Source organism: Dendropsophus ebraccatus, chromosome 2 (assembly GCF_027789765.1).
Source record: "Dendropsophus ebraccatus isolate aDenEbr1 chromosome 2, aDenEbr1.pat, whole genome shotgun sequence".
NCBI classification, from domain to species: Eukaryota; Metazoa; Chordata; class Amphibia; order Anura; family Hylidae; genus Dendropsophus; species Dendropsophus ebraccatus.
The window spans coordinates 150,330,595-150,353,333 of record NC_091455.1 but is presented as its reverse complement, the minus strand read 5'-3'; the positions used below and the strand labels follow the sequence as shown (position 1 = coordinate 150,353,333).

The window sequence follows — 22,739 nt, the reverse complement described above, 5'->3', positions numbered from 1 at the left end:
ATATAAAATAAATCCAGGCATATGTCTTCCAAACTAAAATAAAGGTACAGTATACAGAGACACTGCCCATATTAGCTTTAAAATATATTCTTAAAGTCGCACAGGCAACTTCATAAAGAGAATAAATATAAAAAAAGCCTTTAAGTGTCACTTTTGTTGCAAAATACTTTTGAGATGTTATAGAGACAGTCTCAGTGTTCAGGCCTGTACTGATCAGGAGAACGAGTGAGGAGAGAACCACGCTGCAGCCTGTCCTCTCCCCACTCAGAACTAGAAAAAAGAGTCAAGACTTACATTATATTTCAGACTCTTCAGCTCGTCTTCTCCCCGCTCTTTATCACCATCTGTACTGGTTTGAACACACAGACCTGGACCGATAAAAACTTTTGACGTGTCTCTATGACATGTTAAAAGTTTTTTGTAACAACGGTGACACTTTAAAGGAAAATCACAGAAATACCTGGAAGTTTCATGAAGAACTTTCACTAAATTTTCATTATCATTTTATGTTTTATATTGTAAGAGGAAAACAATTAAAACTCTAGTAAATTGTTTTTACTTTTTTTAACTTTTTGCCAAATAGTTAATGCTACTAATGTAGTAAACATATCTAGAGTAATCCACAGAATATATTATCTTAACTGAAAGCAAAGAGTTGACATCCACTCTTAATTACCATAACTCTCCATGAAATCCCATGAAGTATAAATTCTGCACACTAAAAAAGACATGCCCCTTCTCTATCAGACAGTGAAACACACCACAAAGTCAAATTGCAAATTGTGGTATCATCACAAAAAGCGTAAAATAATAAATATTACAGAGTGACATAAGAGTGAATAATGGAAGTAAACAGCTCCATTGGCCTGTAATAATTGTTTTCTGAGGCAGTGTTGCTTGGCTAAGAGAAATTACGTACCCATTAATAGTGACCAGTGTTTTTTCAGTGGTATTCCTAGCTTAACTAATATAGTTACAAGAAAAAGGATTAGACAGCACTTCATGGTCATATGGTGATGCACAAGGTAGGAGATCACTCCAATCATACAACTAATGGAAAAACGTTTGCATGTGTGTATGTATGATGTCTATAGTAATCTATGGTGATTGTAGTATTGTATTGTAGTTGCATTGTATTGTAATGTGCCCTGTAGATTATAGTATATCATTATTACTGTGATTTGCAGAATATTCTAGTCTGTTTAGTAAAGTACAGTGCGAGAGGTGGTTTTCTTTTTAAATGTAAGGTAAAAAGGGGTGACAATTAAAGGTTGGATATATACGTAAAAGTGTGAGCAAAGGAAGGGTAAAAGGAGGGACAAAATTTTCCCCATGGTTGAGCTCAGTGGGAATAAACCAAAAGTCCAATTGGTCCTTTTACTCATAGTAAGTCAACTAGGAGAATAAATGGGTCCAAGAGTAAGATAAGACAGAATTTTCTCCTTTGACATAAAAATATGTATACAGTACAGACCAAAAGTTTGGACACACCTTCTCATTCAAAGAGTTTTCTGTATTTTCATCACTATGAAAATTGTAGATTCACACTGAAGGCATCAAAACTATGAATTAACACATGTGGAATTATATACTTAACAAAAAAGTGTGAAACTACTGAAAATATATCTTATATTCTAGGTTCCTCAAAGTAGCCACCTTTTGCTTTGATTCCAGCTTTGCACTCTTGGCATTCTCTTGATGAGCTTCAAGCAGTAGTCACCTGAAATAGTCTCCCAAAAGTCTTGAAGGAGTTCCCAGAGATGCTTAGCACTTGTTGGCCCTTGTGCCTTCACTCTGCGGTCCAGCTCACCCCAAACCACCCACACAGTGTCACCAGCAAAGCACCCCCACACCATCACACCTCCTCTTCCATGCTTAACAGTGGCAACCAGGCATGTAGAGTCCATCCGATCACCTTTTCTGCGCCGCACAAAGACACGGAGGTTGGAACCAAAGATCTCAAATTTGGAATCATCAGACCAAAGCACAGATTTCCACTGGTCTAATGTCCATTCCTTGTGTTCTTTAGCCCAAACAAGTCTCTTCTGCTTGTTGCCTGTCCTTAGCAGCGGTTTCCTAGCAGCTATTTTACCATGAAGGCCTGCTGCACAAAGTCTCCTATTACCAGTTGTTGTAGAGATGTGTCTGCTGCTAGACCTCTTTGTGGCATTGACCTGGTCTCTAATCTGAGCTGCTGGTAACCTGCGATATCTGAGGCTGGTGACTCAGATGAACTTCTCCTCTGCAGCAGAGGTGACTCTTGGTCTTCCTTTCCTGGGGCGGTCCTCATGTGAGCCAGTTTCTTTGTAGAACTTGATGGTTTTTGTAACTGCACTTGGGGACACTTTCAAAGTCTTCCCAATTTTTCGGACAGACTGACCTTTATTTCTTAAAGTAATGATGTCCACTCTTTTTTCTTTACTTGGCTGCTTTTTTTCTTGCCATAATACAAATTCTAACAATGTATTCAGTAGAACTACCAGCTGTGTATCCACCTGACTTCTGCACAACACATCTGATGGTCCCAACCTCATTTATGAGGCAAGAAATCCCACTTATTACACTAGACAGTGCATACCTGTGAAGTGAAAACCATTTCGGGTGAATACCTCATGAAGCTCATCAAGAGAATGCCAAGAGTGTACAAAGCAGGAATCACAGCAAAAGGCGGCTACTTTGAAGAACCTAGAATATAAGACATATTTTCAGTAGTTTCACACTTTTTTGTTAAGTATATAATTCCACATGTGTTAATTCATAGTTTTGATGCCTTCAGTGTGAATCTACATTTTTCATAGTAATGAAAATACAAAAAACTCTTTGAATGAGAAGGTGTGTCCAAACTTTTGGTCTGTACTGTATATATATAAATATATATATATATATACACACACACACACACACACAAACACACAAGCCAGACAACTGCTTTTAGAGCAGAGAGGTGGTCAGATCAGGAAAATGAGGTAAAATCGCTAAATAAGTGTATTTTCAAAAATATTTTACTTGGCAAGCCCTACAAGAATAACTATGGGAATACCTATTTAAGATGTAAGTGCTTTATTCATATTCTCAGCATACTATATTATTTTTCTTGTTATTTTTTATTATTTATCCAGATGCATGTTATTGAATAACCCAATCATGTGTTAAGATGCAAGTAAAGCTACTACTGTATTATATTCATAATGTACAATGATGTATTTATAGTTACTAAAATATTTATGGGCGCCTTGTGCACAGTGACGATTTCCTAAAGAGCTTTGCCAGTAACCTATAGACACTAAAACGAGAAACTTCATACTTGAAACATGATATAGCCAATAATGTTGCAGTAATCCTAAACTAAGTCTGATGTGGAATGCAAATGCCATTTTTAGAGAGAGTTTTTTTTTTCCAAACAGATAACTGAACATTTCGGAATTTAGTGATCTGCTTATTTAAATAGTAAGTTTATTAGACCTATACAATTGTGCTCTCTACATTAGTTGGCAGTTGAATACTTTATGTTAGGCACTGTACCTCTGAATAATTCCATTTTAATTAAAATTGTGAGGTAAATTTTTTCTTATTTGTTTCAGGAGTTTGCTGACAACTTGAGGACAGTTCCTAATCTTGGTCAAGTAAAATCATTTTTGCGATGATGCTATCGGCAAAAGGTGTATTGTTTAATTCCTGGGATTTATCTTGCCAACAAGAATATTTTATTGGCAATCTCTGAATGCATTTCAAGGCAAAACACATTTTCCTTGGCACAGATATCGTGCAGCATAGCAATACATTATTTTCCCTTTTGAACTATTATTTTGAAACAGCAAACAGAGTAAAAAATTTGGCCGGTTGACAAAATAATCAAGACAGACTTGCTGTTCGGAACTTCTCAAGTGTATCGTTGTCTGGGCATCGCAGATGGGTACAGCTGCTTTCTTCAATTATTTTGTCCTATAATGTACGCACTGAAGCAGAGACCTGGAACAAAGGAAATGCACAATTAAATCATCATGTTATATTTAAGGTAAAAAACTGGATATGGATCTGGTACTTTGCTAATGTGGATTAACATAATTAATAACTAACTCTTACAATAAATAATTCCTAAAAAGTCAGTTTATAATAAAAAAATAATAAGCACCCTTACATCGTGAAACTATTAAAAAAACTAAATATTACACATTTCACTAAGTGAACATTTCTCCATACAAGATGTACTAGTAAGGAACCTTTTTTAAATAAATAGGCCAACATGTAATCATTGTTGATTTGACATTAACAGGCATGTTGTCAGTAGCCGTTCGATTCCCTGCACCTCCGGAGTGTGCGGACGGCCCCCTGATGACGGTGTCCCTGGCAACCGGTCTGGCAGGGTGCAGGGAGCGTGTCGACGGCGTTCATGATTGCGTCTGTTGCTTGGGGCATGGCGGAGCTCCTTATTGTGTAGCCGTAGCCGGGGCTTCACCAACCCCGGACGAAAGACATCAGGTGTTTTGAGTGTTTTAACACTGACTGGCGGTCGGCACCGCCATTTTGCTGTTGGATGTGGCCTGGGGCTGGAGTCTCAGCACCAATCACCCCTGGGGCTGGGACTCCAGACCCCATAAGTATCCTTCCCTGTCTAACATGCCTTGCCTGCTATAGAGCCTAGTTTACTAGTATGTCTTGATCTAGTGTTCCTTCCTGCATTTCTGTACTTGGTATTTTGACTTCTGGCTTTTGGACTTCAAGTATTCTCCTGGATTACACTTCCCTCTTGTTGCTCACCTGGACCTCTGACCTTGCTGTATTGTGTTGCGTTTGTCTTGTCTTTTGTTCCGTGTTCATACTTAGCAAGGATTAGGGATCGTTGTTTGCTGCCATTAGGGCTTAAAGGCAAGTAGGCAGGGACAGCGGGGTGGGCGCAAGCTTCAGGGCTGCACCTGTCTCTTGTCTTCCTGGTCCCATATCGTGACACATGGATTAAGGGAGCTTAGATGAGTAGTCAAGCCACATCTCTAGATAAACTACATAGACTTTCTTCTAGCTATGAAATGCTTTAAGAGGATTGACCATCAGGTACACTCTCTTTCCTCCCCCTCCATGAAAAAGCTCCATTGATTCTAATGAAGCCGACCAGCTTTCCATGGTCCGGGATACTGCTCCACCTAGTCACCAAGCACAAGACAGCCTTAGCACTGCCTTGTAAACACACTAACAATAAGAGATAATATAGTTCCTACATAATGGATATCTTAATCCATGTCCATTAGGCTCCAACTCATCAATTACCTAACTACATCCATAACTGTATTAAGACTCTATAGCCACATACTTCACGAGTATGATTCACCTTAGCGGAAGATACTAAATGCAACATTATGGTTCTGCTGTGGGAGAAAAGCATTTTTATATATTATTTCAGTATTATTTCTAGTATTTTATGGTGAGATTATTTATAGTGAGATTTTTTTATCAAGTCCTTTAAAGGGAAACTATCAGCAGGTTAGAAGTCTCTAACCTAATGATATACACACAAAAACAGAAAAGTGCAATAGCATGCTGCAAATGCCAATACATAAGGTTAATGCAAATATTTAGAATTGCAAAACTGCTATAGAAAAAAATTTATCAAATAGTGTGTACCATCTCACCATGTTAAGGTGAACCTCAGAGGGGAGAGTACACTATACTCTGGCCTCTCTTGGGCTAATAATAACACTTTGGGCATGAAGGATTCAGCTATTCTCTGCTCAAATCACTCTTGGCGTGGGATTTGTGGAGTGCACGAGTCAAATGGATAAGGCCAGCCCCCCATGTAACACAGACAAAAAAAAAATGGCTAGCACATTTAACACCCCTATTCACACTATGGCTACCTTAATGTGGCTTGTGTGTAGTACACACCAATCCCACACCAACAGTGATTTAGGCAGAGATTAGCTGAATCCTGAATGTCCAATGCGTAGGCTTATTAACCCAAGAGAGGCCAGAGTACAGTGTAGGTCTATCCCCCTTTTGAGGATCACCTTAATGTAGTAGGATGGTACACACTGTACTCTGGCCTTTCTTGGGCTACTAAGCCTACAAATTGGGCATGCAGAATCCAGCTAGTCTCTGCTTAAATCACTCTTGGCGTTGGATGGAAAAAGTGCACAAGCCAACTGGATGTAGCCACTCCCCCCACTTGTAACACAGACAGAAAAAAAAAGTTCAGCACATCCAATACCCCTATTTACACTATGCAGGTGCACGTAGCCATGGCTGTTGCATGTGGATTGAGTGATTACCTCTATTTGGCTTCAGCACTACACCCATCCCGCCCCAAGCGTGAATTAAGCAAAAATTACCTGGATCCAACTAAAGACAGGCCAGAGTATACTGTAGGTCCATGCGCTGTTTTTGTGTACTCTGTAGTTCATTCAATATTCCAGTTAAGTGGTTTGGTGAACTGGAGGCAGGGCTACCACCCTCTATGCACCGATTCACCCCAGCCATTTATCCCCTTCCCTTCTAATAAATATTGGGGCAAAGCTCCTCTGTGATGTCACTCCGGCACTCATCACTGCAGAGGGCCGGATATATATTCATTAGAAAGGGCAGGACGGCAATTACCATATGGATTAAACTAAAAAGAAAATTACGTTCCGAACCGAACATCATTACTTACGCTCATCATTACTTAGGAATGGCAGATCTCAGGTTGCTGGCGGCAGGTCCCGCATCGTGATGCTCCGGTGCCCAATTCCCGGCCGCTTTTTGGTGTCTGACACGGGTCCGAGACGTATTGTCTCGGGCCCGCGTCAGACACCAGGAAGTGGCAGGGAACCAGGGACCATAGCGTCGCAATGCGGAACCCGCAGCTGGAACCCAGGTGGTCCCAGCAAAAAAGTGCCCCCCCCCTGCTGGAGTACCCCTTTAAGTGAAAGCAATATAAGATTGAATGGATAAATTTATTGGGAAAAAGTCGGGCCGCTTCTAGTCTGGATAGCATTTCGTTGGAGATATCCAAGTTCTGTGAACCATGCACATTTGCACACTCATGGGTTGCTAAAGCTGGCATCCCAGCATGTCCCATAAATGCTCAATTCGCAATAAATCTTGCAACTAGATCGGACAAGTGCTTCTATCGAGTAAAGACATGGGACACCCTTGGGCTACGTTCACACAATGTGTAAAATGACGCCGTCATTTTGTGTCTAAAATGACAGGAACTATTTTGAGTATTGCCTGCCCGTCAGACTACGGTCCCTATTACACCAACAGATTATCTGACAGATTTCTTTGAGCCAAAGCCAGGAAAGGATGTGAAATGAGGAGAAATCTCAGTTTCTCCTTTATTACCTGTTCTCTGTTTATAGTCCATTCAAAAATCTGTCAGATAATCTGTTGGTATAATAGGGTCCTAATTTGAATTTGGATGTGTCTTTAATTGAAAAGTCCATTGAATTTAATAGTAAAAACGGAGAAAGGACGCTGAAAAAAGAAAAACTGTGTGTGAAAAACTAAAGAATAACGTCCACTGTTTGCAAAAGATGTCTAAAAATAATTGACATGATCACTATGATCATAACATTCATCTTTTTATACACTGTGTGCATTAGATGTCCTTCATTCCATTGACTTCAATGCATTGCATCTCAACAATAACGCTCATAGAAAAAGTGGACGCCTTTTCTCTTTTTTTGACGTTGTGTAAACATAGCCTTACTGTGTGTTGTGAGCAATATCCTGCTAAAAATGCCAGTTGCATGCCAGCTGCCATGAGAGGCTATACAAGCGGCTGCAGGATGTCCTGTACATATCACTGAGCTGTTAGTATGTTATGGTGTAAATATGTGCCAATACAAAATAAATAAATTAAAAACTGCACCCCTTCTGGTTGATAACAAGGCGCTTTTAGTGCTCTCACTGCTGTTATTAAAGGGTTATTCCAATCAAATATAGCTTTTCATATACTGCTGCACATGGTTAGACTAACAATTCATTCTATACTTGTTACTATCTATTTAGTCTCCTTCTCCCAGTGCTAGTCTGCTGTTTCTTGCTGAAGACAAAAAATTGTGTGTGGGCTTTTCTCTCCATCTCGCCCCCTCCCGTCTGAGACGGGTGATGTAAATAAGTCCTTCCAGAATTACAAAAAAGCTACACATTGCAGATAGGGACTTGTTTACATCAGTCTCAGAAAGGAGGGGGAGGAGGGGGAGACGGAGAGAAAAGCCTACACACTGTTCTTTGAGTCTTAAGCTCAAAGCAGTTGAGAAATGAGAGGAGACTGAATAGATAATAACAAGTATGGAAGGAATCGTTAGTCTCACCATAGTCAGTAACAATACAAAAAATTATGTTTGAGTGTAATACATATTTAAGCTCCTGACAACCCCCTCCATGGTGCACAGCTATTTCTCTAATTTCATGGGGAGATATCAGAGCTGGATTGTTTGTCAAAGATACTTCCCCTTACTTCTCTGGCAGCAAATAACAGCACCTACTTTTCTCTAGTATACCATGACAATGCTGGAGAAAATGCACTGGGCTGAAGAGACTGGAACTGTGCTGGGTAATAATTTACAGTACAGTACTATAAAAGACCTGTTGGGGAGAGAAGGGGATTATTTATGCACTGACTTTGCAAGATGCTATGTGAACAGAACAGAAAAAGCAACAACATTACATAAAGGTAGAGATAACCTTAGGGGGATAAGGGATTACAACAATGAGGAGGTTAGACAACAAAGGAGCCCTCATCTAGCCAGTAAACTGCTGCATCTGAAAACATGCTATATTACAGCTGCCTACTTTGATGTTTATTTTTATGTTGAATTGTAAAGTGCTGCGGGAATTGTAAAGTGCTGCGAAATCTGTTGGCGCTTTATAAATAAAATTATTATTAAATTATTATTATTATTATTATTATTATTATTATTTTGCATTAGTTGTGCGTTTTTGCCGCGATTTTAAAGCAAATTGCGCAACTCTGGAAAATTAGCATGATGTTAACAGAATTGTGGCAAAAATGACGCTATGTTATTGCGAATATGGAATACGCTGCTAAAAATTTATTATTTACGCAAAATAAATGACTTAAATACAACCTTAGCGGAAAGTCTTAATATACCTTGCAGGCAGGCTCAGCTTGTTCTCACACAGTCCAGGCTCTCTCCTGCCCATAGCACAATCTAAGCCCTTCCTCTCATTTCTGTGTTCTGTCCTTGTCTCTCTGCTGCTAGAAACATAAGGGGAAATTTATCAAGGGTTTTGCACCTATTTTTAGGTGAATAATTAGATTTTTCACCCAGTTTTGGTCTAGGTTCTATTTATGAACCAGTATTCGACAGGCGAATATAGTTTTGATGCTACTTTTTTTTTTAATCTGCCTGTTTTGAGTATTCACCCAAAAGTTCGCATAATCCGGGATTAGCGCTCAATTTATCATTTGCGACTTTTTTGCAAACAGGTGCAGGCTTACGTCTGGTCAGTACCAGGTGAATATGCTTGTGCAATTTTTGCATTTTGCAACTTTTTGTGCAACTAATTTGCGACTTTTTACTTAGATACATTTACTATGGCAGTGCTACATGTTAATAAATCAGTCACAAGATATTGGAACAAAATACACACCAATCCCTATTAGAATAGTTGCACACATTAGACTCCTTAGTAAATGTCCCTCATAGAGAATTCCCCTAACAAAAGGCAGAGGACAGCAATTTGTGCCAAAACTTCTAGGGTAAGCATTATTTTGGTGAGAAATTAAGTGAAATATAAATACTGTATACTAAAGATCACATAGACATATATGCATAAATTGATTGAAATTATAGTGTCTGTTTGACTACACAGAACCAGTGCTGTAAGTGTATGCCATCTTGCAGAAAGGGGTTAAAATAAAGTAAGGTAGTACCTCTTGCCACATAAGCAAAGCCATGTATTTACTAATTCAATTTTCTTTTGTTCGTCAATAAACTAAACTAAAGTCATTATCAAATAGGACTAAAAATGCTGGTAAAACAATTGCTACATATTTACAGCTGAATTTATGAGTTATATGGTCTGTCAGAGCCGGATAACTAACTTCAAAGAGACTAAGAGTTTGATTGCTCATGCAAGCTAAAAGACAATTTTAATAATACAAGTGAGTTCAAGGTCAGTGTATAGTTCAATGCCAGAACAAAAGATAAACAAAAGATAATTAATATGTATTTTCCCTGTGGTAAAGTACTGCATGAAATAAAAAACAACTACTTTGGATCTAAATATATACATGGTGATAATGTTTGAATACAAAAACTCTAGTATAAGGCTATGTTCACACAACGTCTTTTGAGCTCCGTTTGAAATGACGTCCGTAATTTTGAGTCTAAAATAACGAACGTCATTTAGCAGCCTGGCCTCCCTTTAGTGTAATGACAGCTGCTGGTACATTATTCTAGTTTGGGATTATTAATTGGCCTTGGGTGTGGCTTAATTGAAAAGTCCATTGAATTTAATAGTTAAAATGGAGAAAGAACAGTAATAAAAGATTGGACGTCCGTCTTTCCATTGACTTCAATGCATTGCCATTGCATTCAGTTAAATCGCGGATGTTATTTTACATTGCAAAATCACCCGCTTTTTCTCTATTTTCGACGTTGTGTTAATATAGCCTTAGGCTATGTTCACCAACGTTTTTTCAGCTCTGTTTAAATTGACGCCCGACATTTTGTGTCTAAAATAACAGAAGTCATTTAGCTGTCTGGCCTCCCCTTAGTGCAATGACGGCTTTTGGTACATTATTCTAATTAGGGTTACTAATTGGCCTTTGGGTGTGGCTTAATTAAAAACTCTATTGAATAGTAAAAACGGTGAAAAAATTAAAACTTTGTGTGAACAACAAAAAAAGTCTGCTGTTTTCAAAAGATGTCCGAAAAGATATGTCATGATCATTATTTTGTTGTCCGTGCAGACAACGTCCGTTATTTAATACATTGTGTGCATTGGATTTAAGTCGATCAAATCTTTGCAAAAACTGACATCTTTTTAAATGGCAAAAGCGGATGCCTTTTCTCTTTTTTTAACATGTGTGAACATAGCCTTAGGATGCTTAAAATGTACTATGGAATCTTGAAATAGCCTTATGAGGAGATGACTGTGTGGCCTTTGGAGGCATGAAAAACAGGGTATGTATTCCATTTTGGCTATAGAGGTTTGCCCTTGATGTCTGTGAGAATGCAGAACTGTAAATGTAAATTCTAACTATATGTGAACTAACAAAATGACACATCTGACACTACCACTAGAGGGAGCTAATGAGTTTACTGAATAACATATTATTGTTGTAGGTGCAGGTAGCCAGGATGTTATCTTTAAAATCTGTGTCTATGGAGACAGTTCAGAGTTGTGGTAACTGATATATTATAAAAATAAATAGTGCACAAGTTAAAACCTATTTAGATAAACAAGACAAAATGGTATTCAAGAGAGGATACTAACATTGCCACTGTATAAAACGTACTATTTACCTCTCGCATAGCTTGTAACTGTGTCAGATTATGAGATGTTTTCTGTAAAGTAAGTTATTTGCCAAAATTCATTTTTATTTTACCTTTTTCAATCTGGAAGCCCCTGCACCAGAACGAATGGCTTCCAATAAAGCTTCTCTTGTATCCACTGAACTGTTTGAAGAGACTGGAGGTGATTTTGGTGCTGCACTTAGTACAGGTGGGGGAGGAGGTGGTGGTGAAAAGGCTGGTGGGGGAGGAACTGATATTTTCATTGTTATAATTTCATCATCTTTCTGCGCTATTTCTTTACTTTTTAATGTTTGGAGTTCATGGGATGCAGCAGAAGATACCTAGCCAAAGAAAATACATTCATTAAAGTCCAAAAAGACAAGAAAAAAGACTGACAAACTTGTAAAAATGGTATCTTAAGAAACCAATTATGACAAGCAAGTAAAACATTTTTTAAAAAGTTCAATTTTTATTTATTGAAAATCACAGGGACAGGTTCAGGTGTATAGCATTGTAGCTTAAAAAAAAGTGCTATATATATATATACATATATATATATATATATATATATATATATATATATATATATATATATATGTATATATATATATATATATATATATATACCCAATTTCCATTGGACCCTTCTGATTGGAAGTGTGTCTATCACATCTGTCTTATACTGAGAGACTAAAATACCTGTTTCAGATTTATAGCATTGTATCTTAAAAAAAAGTGCTGTATACCCAATTTCTATACTTGGACCCTTCTGATTAATAAAAGTGTATATATCACATCTGTCTTATACTGAGAGACAAAAATACCTGGTTAAGGTGTATAGCATTGTAGCTTAAAAAGTGCTACATATATATAATATTTTATATACCCAATTTCCATACTTGGACCCTTCTGATTGACAGTGTGTATGTCACATCCATCTGATACTGAGAGACTAAAATACCTGGTTCAGGTGTCTAGCATTGTAGCTTTAAAAAAGTGCTATATATATATATATATATATATATATATATATATATATATATATATATACCCAATTTCCATACTTGGACCCTTCTGATTGAAAGTGTGTACATCACATCCGTCTTATACTGAGAGACTAAAATACCTGTTTCAGGTGTATAGCATTGTATCTTTAAAAAAGTGCTATATACCCAATTTCTATACTTGGAACCTTCTGATTGAAAGTGTGTATATCACATCCATCTTATCCTGAGAGACTAAAATACCTGGTTCAGGTGTATAGCATTAAATCTTAAAAAACTGCTACATATATAGACAATTTCTACAGTTGTCCTATATATTACAAGTCCTATATATATATATATATATATATATATATATATATATATATACATACAAGTCCTATATATTACAGAAAATACTGTTCTCATCTACCAAGTGTAGAAATCAGAATTTGAATATAAAGTAATGGCACAGCCACAGCAGGAAACCTCACAAAGCGTTTCAGGCAGAGGGCAGGGCAGAGAGTCTGTCTCAAGGGCCATAAGAGGAAGTAACGCAGGAAGAGGGTCCAGTGGCAGGCCTGAGCTTCCTTTGTCACACCAGGGTCGTGTCCACACGGCTAATTCCACAGTCCTGGAGTGGCTGGCTCACACTTTGACATCCTCAAGGATGAGTAGTGAGACAGCCAGCCAGGTATCTGTGGGTACCTCGGACACGACCCTGACTTGGCACGGGCACGCAGCAATTCCCCCACGTCCTCCAACTGACATCCTCAGCAACATCCCGCTAACTTTTGACCCGCCGCCTGCCAGGGAGCTGTTGGCGTCTATGAGCAGCCAACTGCTCTTTGATGACGATGAGCACGTGGACGAAGAGACAGGGGGCAATCAAGTGCAGGGCATAGCTGTGTCGGAGGCGATATCAGAGCAGGCCCATGTTAGGCCTGGCAGGAGAGCAGTAGGCAGTAGACGAGAGAGGGCTGGGCAGGAGCCTGATGAGGATGATAGCATCATTCTGGAACAGGATGATGCTACATTGGATGTTACATGGGACCCACGGCAGGATTTGGCTTATTCAACGGATTCGTCAACCGGGAATCCGTCCACCAGCAGGCCCGCCACAACTAAAAAGCAGACAGGCAGCAGTAGTCAACTAACAAGTCGGAAGCGTAGTCGGGACAAGCAGATGACAACTGGGGAAACCTCCTCCACTGCAGGTCCTAGTATCGGCAGCGCCTGCCCATCCTCACAGCCTGTCGGTACTAGACTCTACACCTTGCCTGTGTGGCAGTTTTTTAAAAAGTGGCCGGAGGATACCTATGTGGTCATCTGTCACCTATGCGACAGGCGCATTAAAAGAGGCAAGAGTTGCCATCCTGGCACCAGCGCCATGGCTGCCCATATGAAGTGCCACCACCTTTCCGCCTGGGAGAAACGGGGTGATAGTGGGTCACAGCAGGCCCAGGCAGAGCCGCGGTCAACAGCAGCAGGAAGCAGCAGTAGTCAGGGGGGCATTTCACAGAGTCAGACCTCCTCTGTTGAAGGGAGTGTGTCTTCACTCCCTTCTCCGGCTGGTGGCCCCTGTGTTGCTAGCAGTAGGCAGCCTGTCATCATGGAGTCAATATACCGGAGGCAGACATATGCACCCAGCAATCCCGCAGCAGTCAAGCTGAACGCCCACCTGGCCAAGTTGCTGGTGCTCCAGGCTCTGCCGTTTAAAGTTGACGACTCGGCACCTTTCCGTGAACTGATGTCGTGTGCGGATCCACGGTGGAAGGTGCCGAGTCGACACTACTTTTCCAACACAGCTATCCCGGCCATGTATAGCTATGTTCGCGAAAAGGTTGCTGACTCGCTGAGCCATTCAGTGAGCAGACATGTACATTTAACCACAGACATCTGGAGCTGTAATTACAAGCAAGGGCAGTATATGTCCATTACTGCTCAGTGGGTAAATGTAATATGGCTGGTGGACCCCCAGCAACTTGGCCAGGGAAGGGCGATGACACCACCCCGTTGTCACAGCAGGGTTCCTATGTCGCGGCCCTCCTCCACCTCCTCCAGTAGGTCCAAAACCTCCTCAACCGCCAGTGTTCCTCCCTTGTACCACTTGGGTGTAGCACAGAGGTGTCACGCTGTGCTGCATCTAGCCTGCCTCGGTGAAAGGAGACACACAGGGGAAGAGCTGCACCGCCTGCTCGAGACCAAAATCCTCTCGTGGCTGACTCCACGCCATCTTAAAGTTGGGACGGTGGTAAGTGACAATGGGAGCAACATTCTCTCCGCGCTGCATCGAGGAGGTATGAGGCACGCCCCGTGTATGGCACATGTTTTAAACCTAATAGTTACACAGTTTCTAAAGTCTTCATCCCATTTACAGACTGTGCTGTCAATGGCTCGAAAGCTGTGTAACCATTTCAGCCATTCAAGTCGCTCTCACCACATCCTCCTCGACCTGCAGTGAAGGAATGGTCTTCCCAACCATCGTCTCATTTGCAATGTAGCCACGTGGTGGAACTCCACCCTCCACATGCTGGACCGGCTCTATGAGCAGAGGAAGGCTTTGACTGATTTCCTCTTGATGCAGGCGGACACGGCGACTCCCCTGTGTAACCTGGAGCTCGGCCAGTGGCAGCTCATGCGTGACACCTGCCGCTTGCTACGACCCTTTGAGGAGGCCACCTTTCTGGTCAGTGGGCAAGACACAGGACTGAGCGCCATCATACCCATGCTTCATGTACTGGAGCTGATGCTGATGCGACTCAGTGGCGAGGGGGAACAGGTCTTGCCACTGTCACAGCCTGGGTCGCTGGAGGAAGGCTTGACGGAAGAGAAGGGGGAGGAAGTTGAGGAGGAGGAGGAGGACCTGAACGCACAGGAACTCTTAGGGGAGACGAGTGGAGGAGAAGGAGATGAGCCTTTCTGCCAGACCAGAGGGGGGCCAGAGGAGGATATGCAGGGCTATGAGGAGGATGAGGAGGATAGAGACAGTACCCATTGGCAGTATGCTGTGGAGACGGAGGCGGGGACTCCTTCCCACTCCCTGGTGGAAATGGCTATGCGCATGTTGATATGCTTTCGGGCCGACCCACGCTTGCAAAGGATTCGTCAATGGGACGAGTTCTAGCTGGCCACACTACTGGACCCACGGTATCGCAACAAGCTGTGTGAATTCATTTACCCTTCCTAACGGGAGGAAAAAATTAATTATTATAGAGAGGAGCTGGGTGCACAGTTAGTGGCAGCCTTTGAAACACGACGCTCTCATTCACGCAATTCCCACCAGGGCCACACCAGCAGTGCTGCCTCCTCCACATCCTCCTCTAGCAGCTTGGGTGGCATGAGCAGCGGCACCAGTCTGAGCCTGATGTCCATGATGCACGCTTTCAGGGGCACCCACACACAGCAGGACATGGCGGCACACCTCAAACAGCAAGTCCAGGTGTTTTTGGACTCTACGTTGCCACCTAACGTCCCCGAACCCCTGGACTACTGGGTGGGAAAATTAGATGTCTGGCCACAACTGAATTTGCTTTGGACATACTCTCCTGTCCAGCCAGCAGTGTGACATCCAAGCAAGTTTTCAACGCAGCAGGTCATATTGTCAGTCCCAGGAGAACCAGATTGTCCTGTGATAGTGTGGAGCGTCTGACTTTCATCAAAATGAACGCCACATGGATAGATAAGGACTTTGTGACACCTGCTCCTGATACCACAGAGTAGGATTTGGTCATGTTGTCACCAAGATGTAGGACCTTTTCTGCTTCTATTATGGCCTATATGTGAACTAGACCGTACTGGTCATTCCACCATTCCTGCTGCTGCTGCCGCCCTGCTACCTCTCGCCTGTCCATGGACCTCATTATTCTGCTTCCGCTGCTCATGTCACCTCATTACAACTGCTACTCCTGCCCTGGCCTCCATGTTGGCTACTGCCGCTCCTGCCCTGGCCTCCATATAGGCTACTGCTGGGCCTTCACTGGCCTCCATGTTGACTACTTCCGCTCCTGCCCTGGCCTACATGTTGGCTACTGCCGCTCCTGCCCTGGCCTCCCTGTTAAATACTGCTGATCCTGCCTGGCCTTCATGTTGGCTACTGCTGATCCTGCCTGCCCTCCATGTTGACTACTGTTGCTCCTGCCCTGGCCTACAAGTTGGCTACTGTTGCTCCTGCCTGGCCTCCATGTTGGCTACTGCTGCTCCTGCCTGTTCTCCATGTTGGCTACTGCTGATCTTGCCTGGCCTCCATTTTGGCTACTGCTGATCCTGCCCTGGCCTCCCTGTTGGCTACTGTTGCTCCTGCCTGGCCTCCATGTTGGCTCTGCTGCTCCTGTACTGGCCTCCTTGTTGGCTACTCATGCTCCTGCCTGGCCTCCATGTTGGCTACTGTTGCTCCTGCCCTTGGATCCATGTTGGCTACTGCTGGGCGTTGACTGGCATCTAGGTTAACTACTGCTGTGCCTGCCCTTGCCTCAATGTTGGCTACTGCTGAGCCTTGACTGGCAACTAGGTTGACTACTGCTGTGCCTGCCCTTGCCTCAATGTTGGCTACTGCTGGGCCTTGGGGTTAATGTTTAACCTAATGAGTGGTGGCAAACTTATTTTTTTTCACTCTTAACTCTGACATTCATCTGAGTATGCACAAAACTATAGTATGTGCTTTCCATCAGAATAATCTCAGATGTGGGTGTGTGTTGGTGGTGGTGGTGGTGGTGGTCTACCAACAAACTGTGCAGTCATCAGAAGTTGTAGGTCTGGGCCTATGTCTACTCAGAAATTATGTCACTGTAAGTCACTAAATTTTTAAAGGTTCTGTTGCCTCACCTGACATGTAAACCCTGACATGACATGACAGGAAACCCTTGTGTTATTCATGAGATTACTTTATTTGAAACTCTCAATGTTCATTTTGTTTTGTTATTTTTCCTTTAAATCTGGCCTACTTGAAGATCAATGTACTTAAGCTAGGTCCACACTGCATCAGAGGTTCCTTCTTGGAATGTTCTTCACAGTCGCGTTTCAGCCATGGCAAATGGAGCTGAACATACTGCAGAACCAAAAGACACATACAATATGGTCAAGATTTATCAAAGTGTGTAAAATAGAAACTGATGTAAACTGCCCATAGCAACAAATTACTCATAAGTTTACCAGAGATGAAAACTGAGCTGTGATTAGTTGCTATGAGCAGTGTACACTAATCTTACAGATGTTGATAAACCTGGGCCTATTGCTTAAGATTGCACAACTGTTTGCAAGGTTTATCCTATTAGAGTGATCTTTCTGCAGAATTTACTGATGTTATATAAAATCAATTACAGCAATGCAGTAATGCTGCATACTGTCACTTAGGCAGTCCATGGACTTAAGTTACCACTTGCCTTTTTCAGTTTTGACATGCCACTGTGAGCTCGAATTGCTGAAAGTAATGCAGATCTTTCATTCTCTGGCTCAACAAACTTCCTTTCGCTTTCATCTGTTGGTGAGTGCTAATAGAAACACATAACAATCTTGTAATTAAGAAACATTTTAAGCAGCTGATAATGTCCACAGTAAGGCCATGTTCACATGGCGTAAGACGCTGGATGTTCTGTGACCCAGCTGGGTCACAGAACAGCCGCTGTCAGAGAAGATCATCACAGTCGGTACTGCAGTACCAGCTGGATGATCTTCAATTCTGCTGAATTCACCACTGCTCACAATGGAGTGCGCGCCGACATGTCTTCTACGGCCGCTATTCAATGAATAGCAGCCGCAGAAAACTGACATGTCAGTTTTTTGCGTGTCTGCTAGCAATCCCGGCTGGAGTGTATACTATGGGTAAGATTTATGAAAGGGTGTAAATATACACCTGGTGTAAACTGCCCACAGCAACCAATCACAGCTCACCTTTCAGCTCTGGTAGAACAAAAGTGGAGCTGTGATTGGCTGCTGTGGGCAGTTTACACCAGGTGTATATTTACACCCTTTCATAAATCTCCCCCTATGTGTATACACTGCAGCCTGGATTCCCTCTAGCGGCCGTGATTAATACTTAACTTACATTGTGTGAACATGGCCTAATAGTATTTTTAATAGTATTTTAGGATATCTGTGGATTCAAACAAACAAACAAACAAACAAACAAAAAAACTAACACAAGCACTCTTTTAAATCAAATAAAACAAATATAATTCTTTGCCCACATAATGGACCTCTTGCTGTAAAACTTATTTCCTCAGGAACTAGTCATTTCCACTTGATATCTTCTTCCCAGCTGTGGCTTTTCTAGTGGCTACATGCAAGACCACTGAAAGCCGAGAAAGTGTCAACAGTTGGGATACATAATAGGTTAATGTAAATGTAAATTTTAGTTGTTGACTAGATTATGCAATCATTTATATATACAACTATTTTTACACTTATAGTATAGTATTTGTATTTTTTTATCCAGTAAAATAGCTTACCTGAATTTTTCTAAGCTTCTCTTTACCTTCTCCAGACTGAATAGCTCCCATTAGGGCACTATGAAGAGAGCTGTCGTTCTGCATAGGCTTCTGTACAACTGGTCGGAATCTTGCCTTAGGTCCAAAAACATTACTGCTGGGACTGTCTGGTTCATCTATTACCGTTGAAGGTATAATTTCAATATCAGTTTTTTCTTCTTTCTCAGGGGTTACTATTGAGGCAGGTGCTACTTTTATGGGAGCAACTGAATTGGCTTGTTCCATTTTAACTGACTTTTCTCTGACAGCTTTTAAGAAGGCATTCGACGGCAGACCTGATGTTGGTCGAGAAAAACGTGAAGAATCAGCTGAAGCAGAAGAATTTATATCTGTCCTTTTAGTTACATCTGTGTTTCCCAAAATACTTTGTGATCCACTGGGACCAGTCTGTCCAGACAATGATTTTTCTTTTTTCACTGCAACCGATTGCTCACACTCAGCTTGGAGAAAACTTCTGTTTATTACTTGCCCATTATTGTTGCTGAAATTTTGCCTATTTGTGGCTTTATTTTCTACTTTTGTCTCCTCCTTTATAAAGCATGGACTACTTTTTGATGCGTTCCCATTATCACAATTTGTGTTCATTTTGGCCTCTGAAGTTTGTACGGGTTTTTTATCTACAGGTTCTGTATACTTGAATATAGCAGATGCAACATATTGGCTCGATGTCCGCTTGGAAGATTTCAGAAATGGCAGATCTTTTCTATCATTGTTTGGTTGCTCAATAATGACTACTCTCTGTTGTGAAGCTTTTGACAATTGAACTGGTGTGATCTGTTGTGATCGATTAGGTCTTTCATTAACTGCAGTTTGTTGGTCAGTTTTCCTCTTAATTGCACTTTCAGTAAGGGTCATGGCTTCATTTGGACCTTTTGTAGGTTTTGTTTCATTAAATATACTAGGTACGGTTGGTTTTACAATTGACACTTCTGTTCTTCCCTTGCTTGTATTTTCAATAATGATCATCTTTTCCTGTGGAGCTGTTAATTTGGGGGCAGATTTTGTCGGTATCTGTTGATTTAAACCCATAAATAATGTAGAATTTACTTTATTTTCTTGGGGTGAATTTGGCTTATAACTTTTGATGGGGGCAAACTTTTTGACAGTTTGTTCTTTTGACTGTACAGCTTGTGAATCCATAGAATTTGATCTCCAAAACTCTTTAGCCTTTTCCAATAGAGGCTTCTCAACAAGAGACCCTCCTGTTTCACTAGTGAAAGTATCTTCCTTATCTTTTTTGTCAAATGAGGGGGGGCTTATTAGATTCCCTAGATCATCTATCTTAATGGCACTGGCTGACAGGGAAACCTCTCTGTCATATTTTTTAATGTCTGGTTTGGGTGGCACAACTGTAAAGGTAGTCATGCCCACTTTTGCTTCATATGTTTGTTGTCGCCTAAGTACTGGCTTGGACTCAGCTGACTTATAAACATTATTTAAAGCAGTGTTCTCTTTGCTTTCCATTTTCTGTTTATATTCTGACATTATGTCAATTCTTTCTTTTGCTGGTCTGGTTTCTTGGGACACTTTGGTGGAGGGAGGAGGTATTACTTTATTAGATGATTGCTTGTGAGATGTATTATTATGGTAATCATTTATAGATCTATCTGATGTAAAGTGATTTTTGACATCTTTAAAACTTCCAGCTTTAGAATTACTGTCTTGTAAAAAGGATCTATGAGTTTTGTACACTATACTATGCTGATTTTCTGTTCCTTCTTCATCAACACTCTGGTTGTTACCAATAGCAGAAGATTGTTCCACTTCATTGTATTCTACCATACTCGTGATGTTATGTGGATTGTATTTTAAAGAATTAATTTCTGGAACCTCATCGATAATGGTCACAGGAACTGCAGCACTATGTTCACTGGAGTCATTATAGTGACTTGACTCTTCACCTACAGGACTTGTTCTAGTACCAATATTATTGCTCCCTCCAATGTCACCATCATCCATATCTGTAAAATAAATATCATTACTGTACTAGTCTTCCAGAATATGTATTTATCCCTTGAAAAGATATAGGTAAAAAGCATTAAAACCACACAAAAAGGGAGTTTGTCCCTTTATGCCTAGATAATTTTTTTTACTTATTAGATCCAGACACTTAAACATGTTTTTCATTGCTGTACCCAGAACAAGGAAAATAATAGGTACACTTTAGATCTAGTGTTTTGTGGACATATGACACTTTTTTTAAGCCACAGAGTAGTATTGGTGTAGTAAATAAGTCAAAATGAAAGGTACTATAGGCAATGTGTGATACTATTATGGGAGTATTTATTTAGGCATTTTATGTATTGTTATTATGTGGGGAATGCAGGCAATACCTTTAGCACTGTACCATGTTTTTAACATATTAATTATTAGCTACTCTACAGGACTTTATAGACGCAAAGATTGGCACTAAGGATATCTACGCTCTGTTTGTATTCTGTGAAAATTGTAATGGTTTTGGAAACACATTATACATAAGCAATCCATGGTCACTGTAGTAAAGAAATATTTTTGCCACAATTAATAGTTATTCTCCAACAGGGGAAAAAAGCATATAGGAAGGTGGAGAAAAAAGTGCCTTTTTAGTTTTGAATATGTTCCCCTAAGTATTGAAAATCAAGATTAAAGGCTGTTAAGATCAGGCAATTAGTATAAGAGTATAGTCAGTAATGATCACTGTACTGTTAGTGGGAACAATTATCATAGACAATACCTTCTGAGTCTTCATCAAGCTCCGCAAGTGTCTGCTGGAACTGCTGAGCTATAAAATTCTCTTCATCCCCACTTTTAACTAGAGCCACTTCATCTTCTGTTTTGGTGGAGCTGCAAAACACACGTGCTTCTTTTAATTCATAGTTACTGGCATGTAAAAAGTATGTTCATTATATAGATGCTTTCTACAATAGTCCCTAAGATTTTTAGCTGATATTTGACCGTTCTATTCATGGGATACCTTAGCTTCCTATGTACAGTAATACCTCTATTCTTGAACCCAATGGAAGGCTGTTCCAGAACTGAGTAGTTCAAAAACCGAGCTGTGTGTTTCCATAGGGAACAATGTAAATATGTTTAATTGGTTTTTACATTTCATAGTTCAGGTGAAGAGCGTAAGAGTGTAAAGAGTTAAGTGGTTGTGCACTAAATCACCACCTCCTCTGGACTAGCAGCAACTAGTGGTGCATCGTGCACCACTAACTTACTGTAAAGTAGAGAACCCTTCGCTCTGGGTAGTTTAACCGTTAAATGCCGCTGTCAAATCATGACAGCGGCATGTAACGGGTTCCGGTGGCAGCGGGGCATACTCACGTGATCATGATGTCCCGTAGCGCCATCCGGTCCCGATGGTCTCCATGGGATTACCATGTACAGTGGTTTACAATAAATTAGAATATCAACAATTTTTTTTTCAGTAATTCAATTTAAAAAGTGACCCCATATATTCCATAGAGTCATTACATACAGAGAACTTTTTCAAGCGTTTATGATTATGATTTTCAAGCGTTTTCAAGTAAATGATTATGGATTACAGCCAAGAAAAACCCAAAAGTCAGTATTTCAGAAAATTTGATTATATAAAACCAACTGAAAAAATTTTTTTTTAACAAAAAAATGTCGGCCAAATGAAAAGTCTGTACAGTAAATGCCCTCAATACTTGGTCGGGGGACCTTTTGCATTAATGACGGCATCAATGCGGTGTGACTTGAAGGAGATCAGCTGATGGCACTGCAGAGGTGTTATTGAAGCCCAGGTTGCTTTGATAGCGGCCTTCAGCTCTTCTGCATTGTTGGGTCTGGTGTCTTTCATCTTC

General features: G+C 40.8%; 1 protein-coding gene across 8 annotated transcripts in view; it reads right to left on the bottom strand.

The window, feature by feature from the left end:
- Nucleotides 1–3,043: 3,043 nt before the first annotated feature.
- COBL (cordon-bleu WH2 repeat protein) overlaps nucleotides 3,044–22,739 on the bottom strand; it is a 342,443-nt gene continuing 322,747 nt past the window's right edge. For 4 of the 8 annotated variants that reach the window (XM_069958515.1, XM_069958510.1, XM_069958516.1 and 1 more), the window contains 6 exons: nucleotides 21,644–21,753; nucleotides 18,892–20,891; nucleotides 17,827–17,934; nucleotides 11,555–11,803; nucleotides 9,089–9,196; nucleotides 3,044–3,969 (listed from right to left, as the gene is read on the bottom strand). In XM_069958515.1, coding sequence (XP_069814616.1) covers nucleotides 9,164–9,196; nucleotides 11,555–11,803; nucleotides 17,827–17,934; nucleotides 18,892–20,891; nucleotides 21,644–21,753 — 2,500 coding nt within the window. In that variant the 3' untranslated portion in view covers nucleotides 3,044–3,969; nucleotides 9,089–9,163. Of the gene's footprint in view, nucleotides 3,970–8,545; nucleotides 8,563–9,088; nucleotides 9,197–11,554; nucleotides 11,804–17,388; nucleotides 17,493–17,826; nucleotides 17,935–18,891; nucleotides 20,892–21,643; nucleotides 21,754–22,739 lie in introns of those variants that run through there. The other 4 variants (XM_069958512.1, XM_069958511.1, XM_069958513.1 and 1 more) reach the window with 4 other exon arrangements.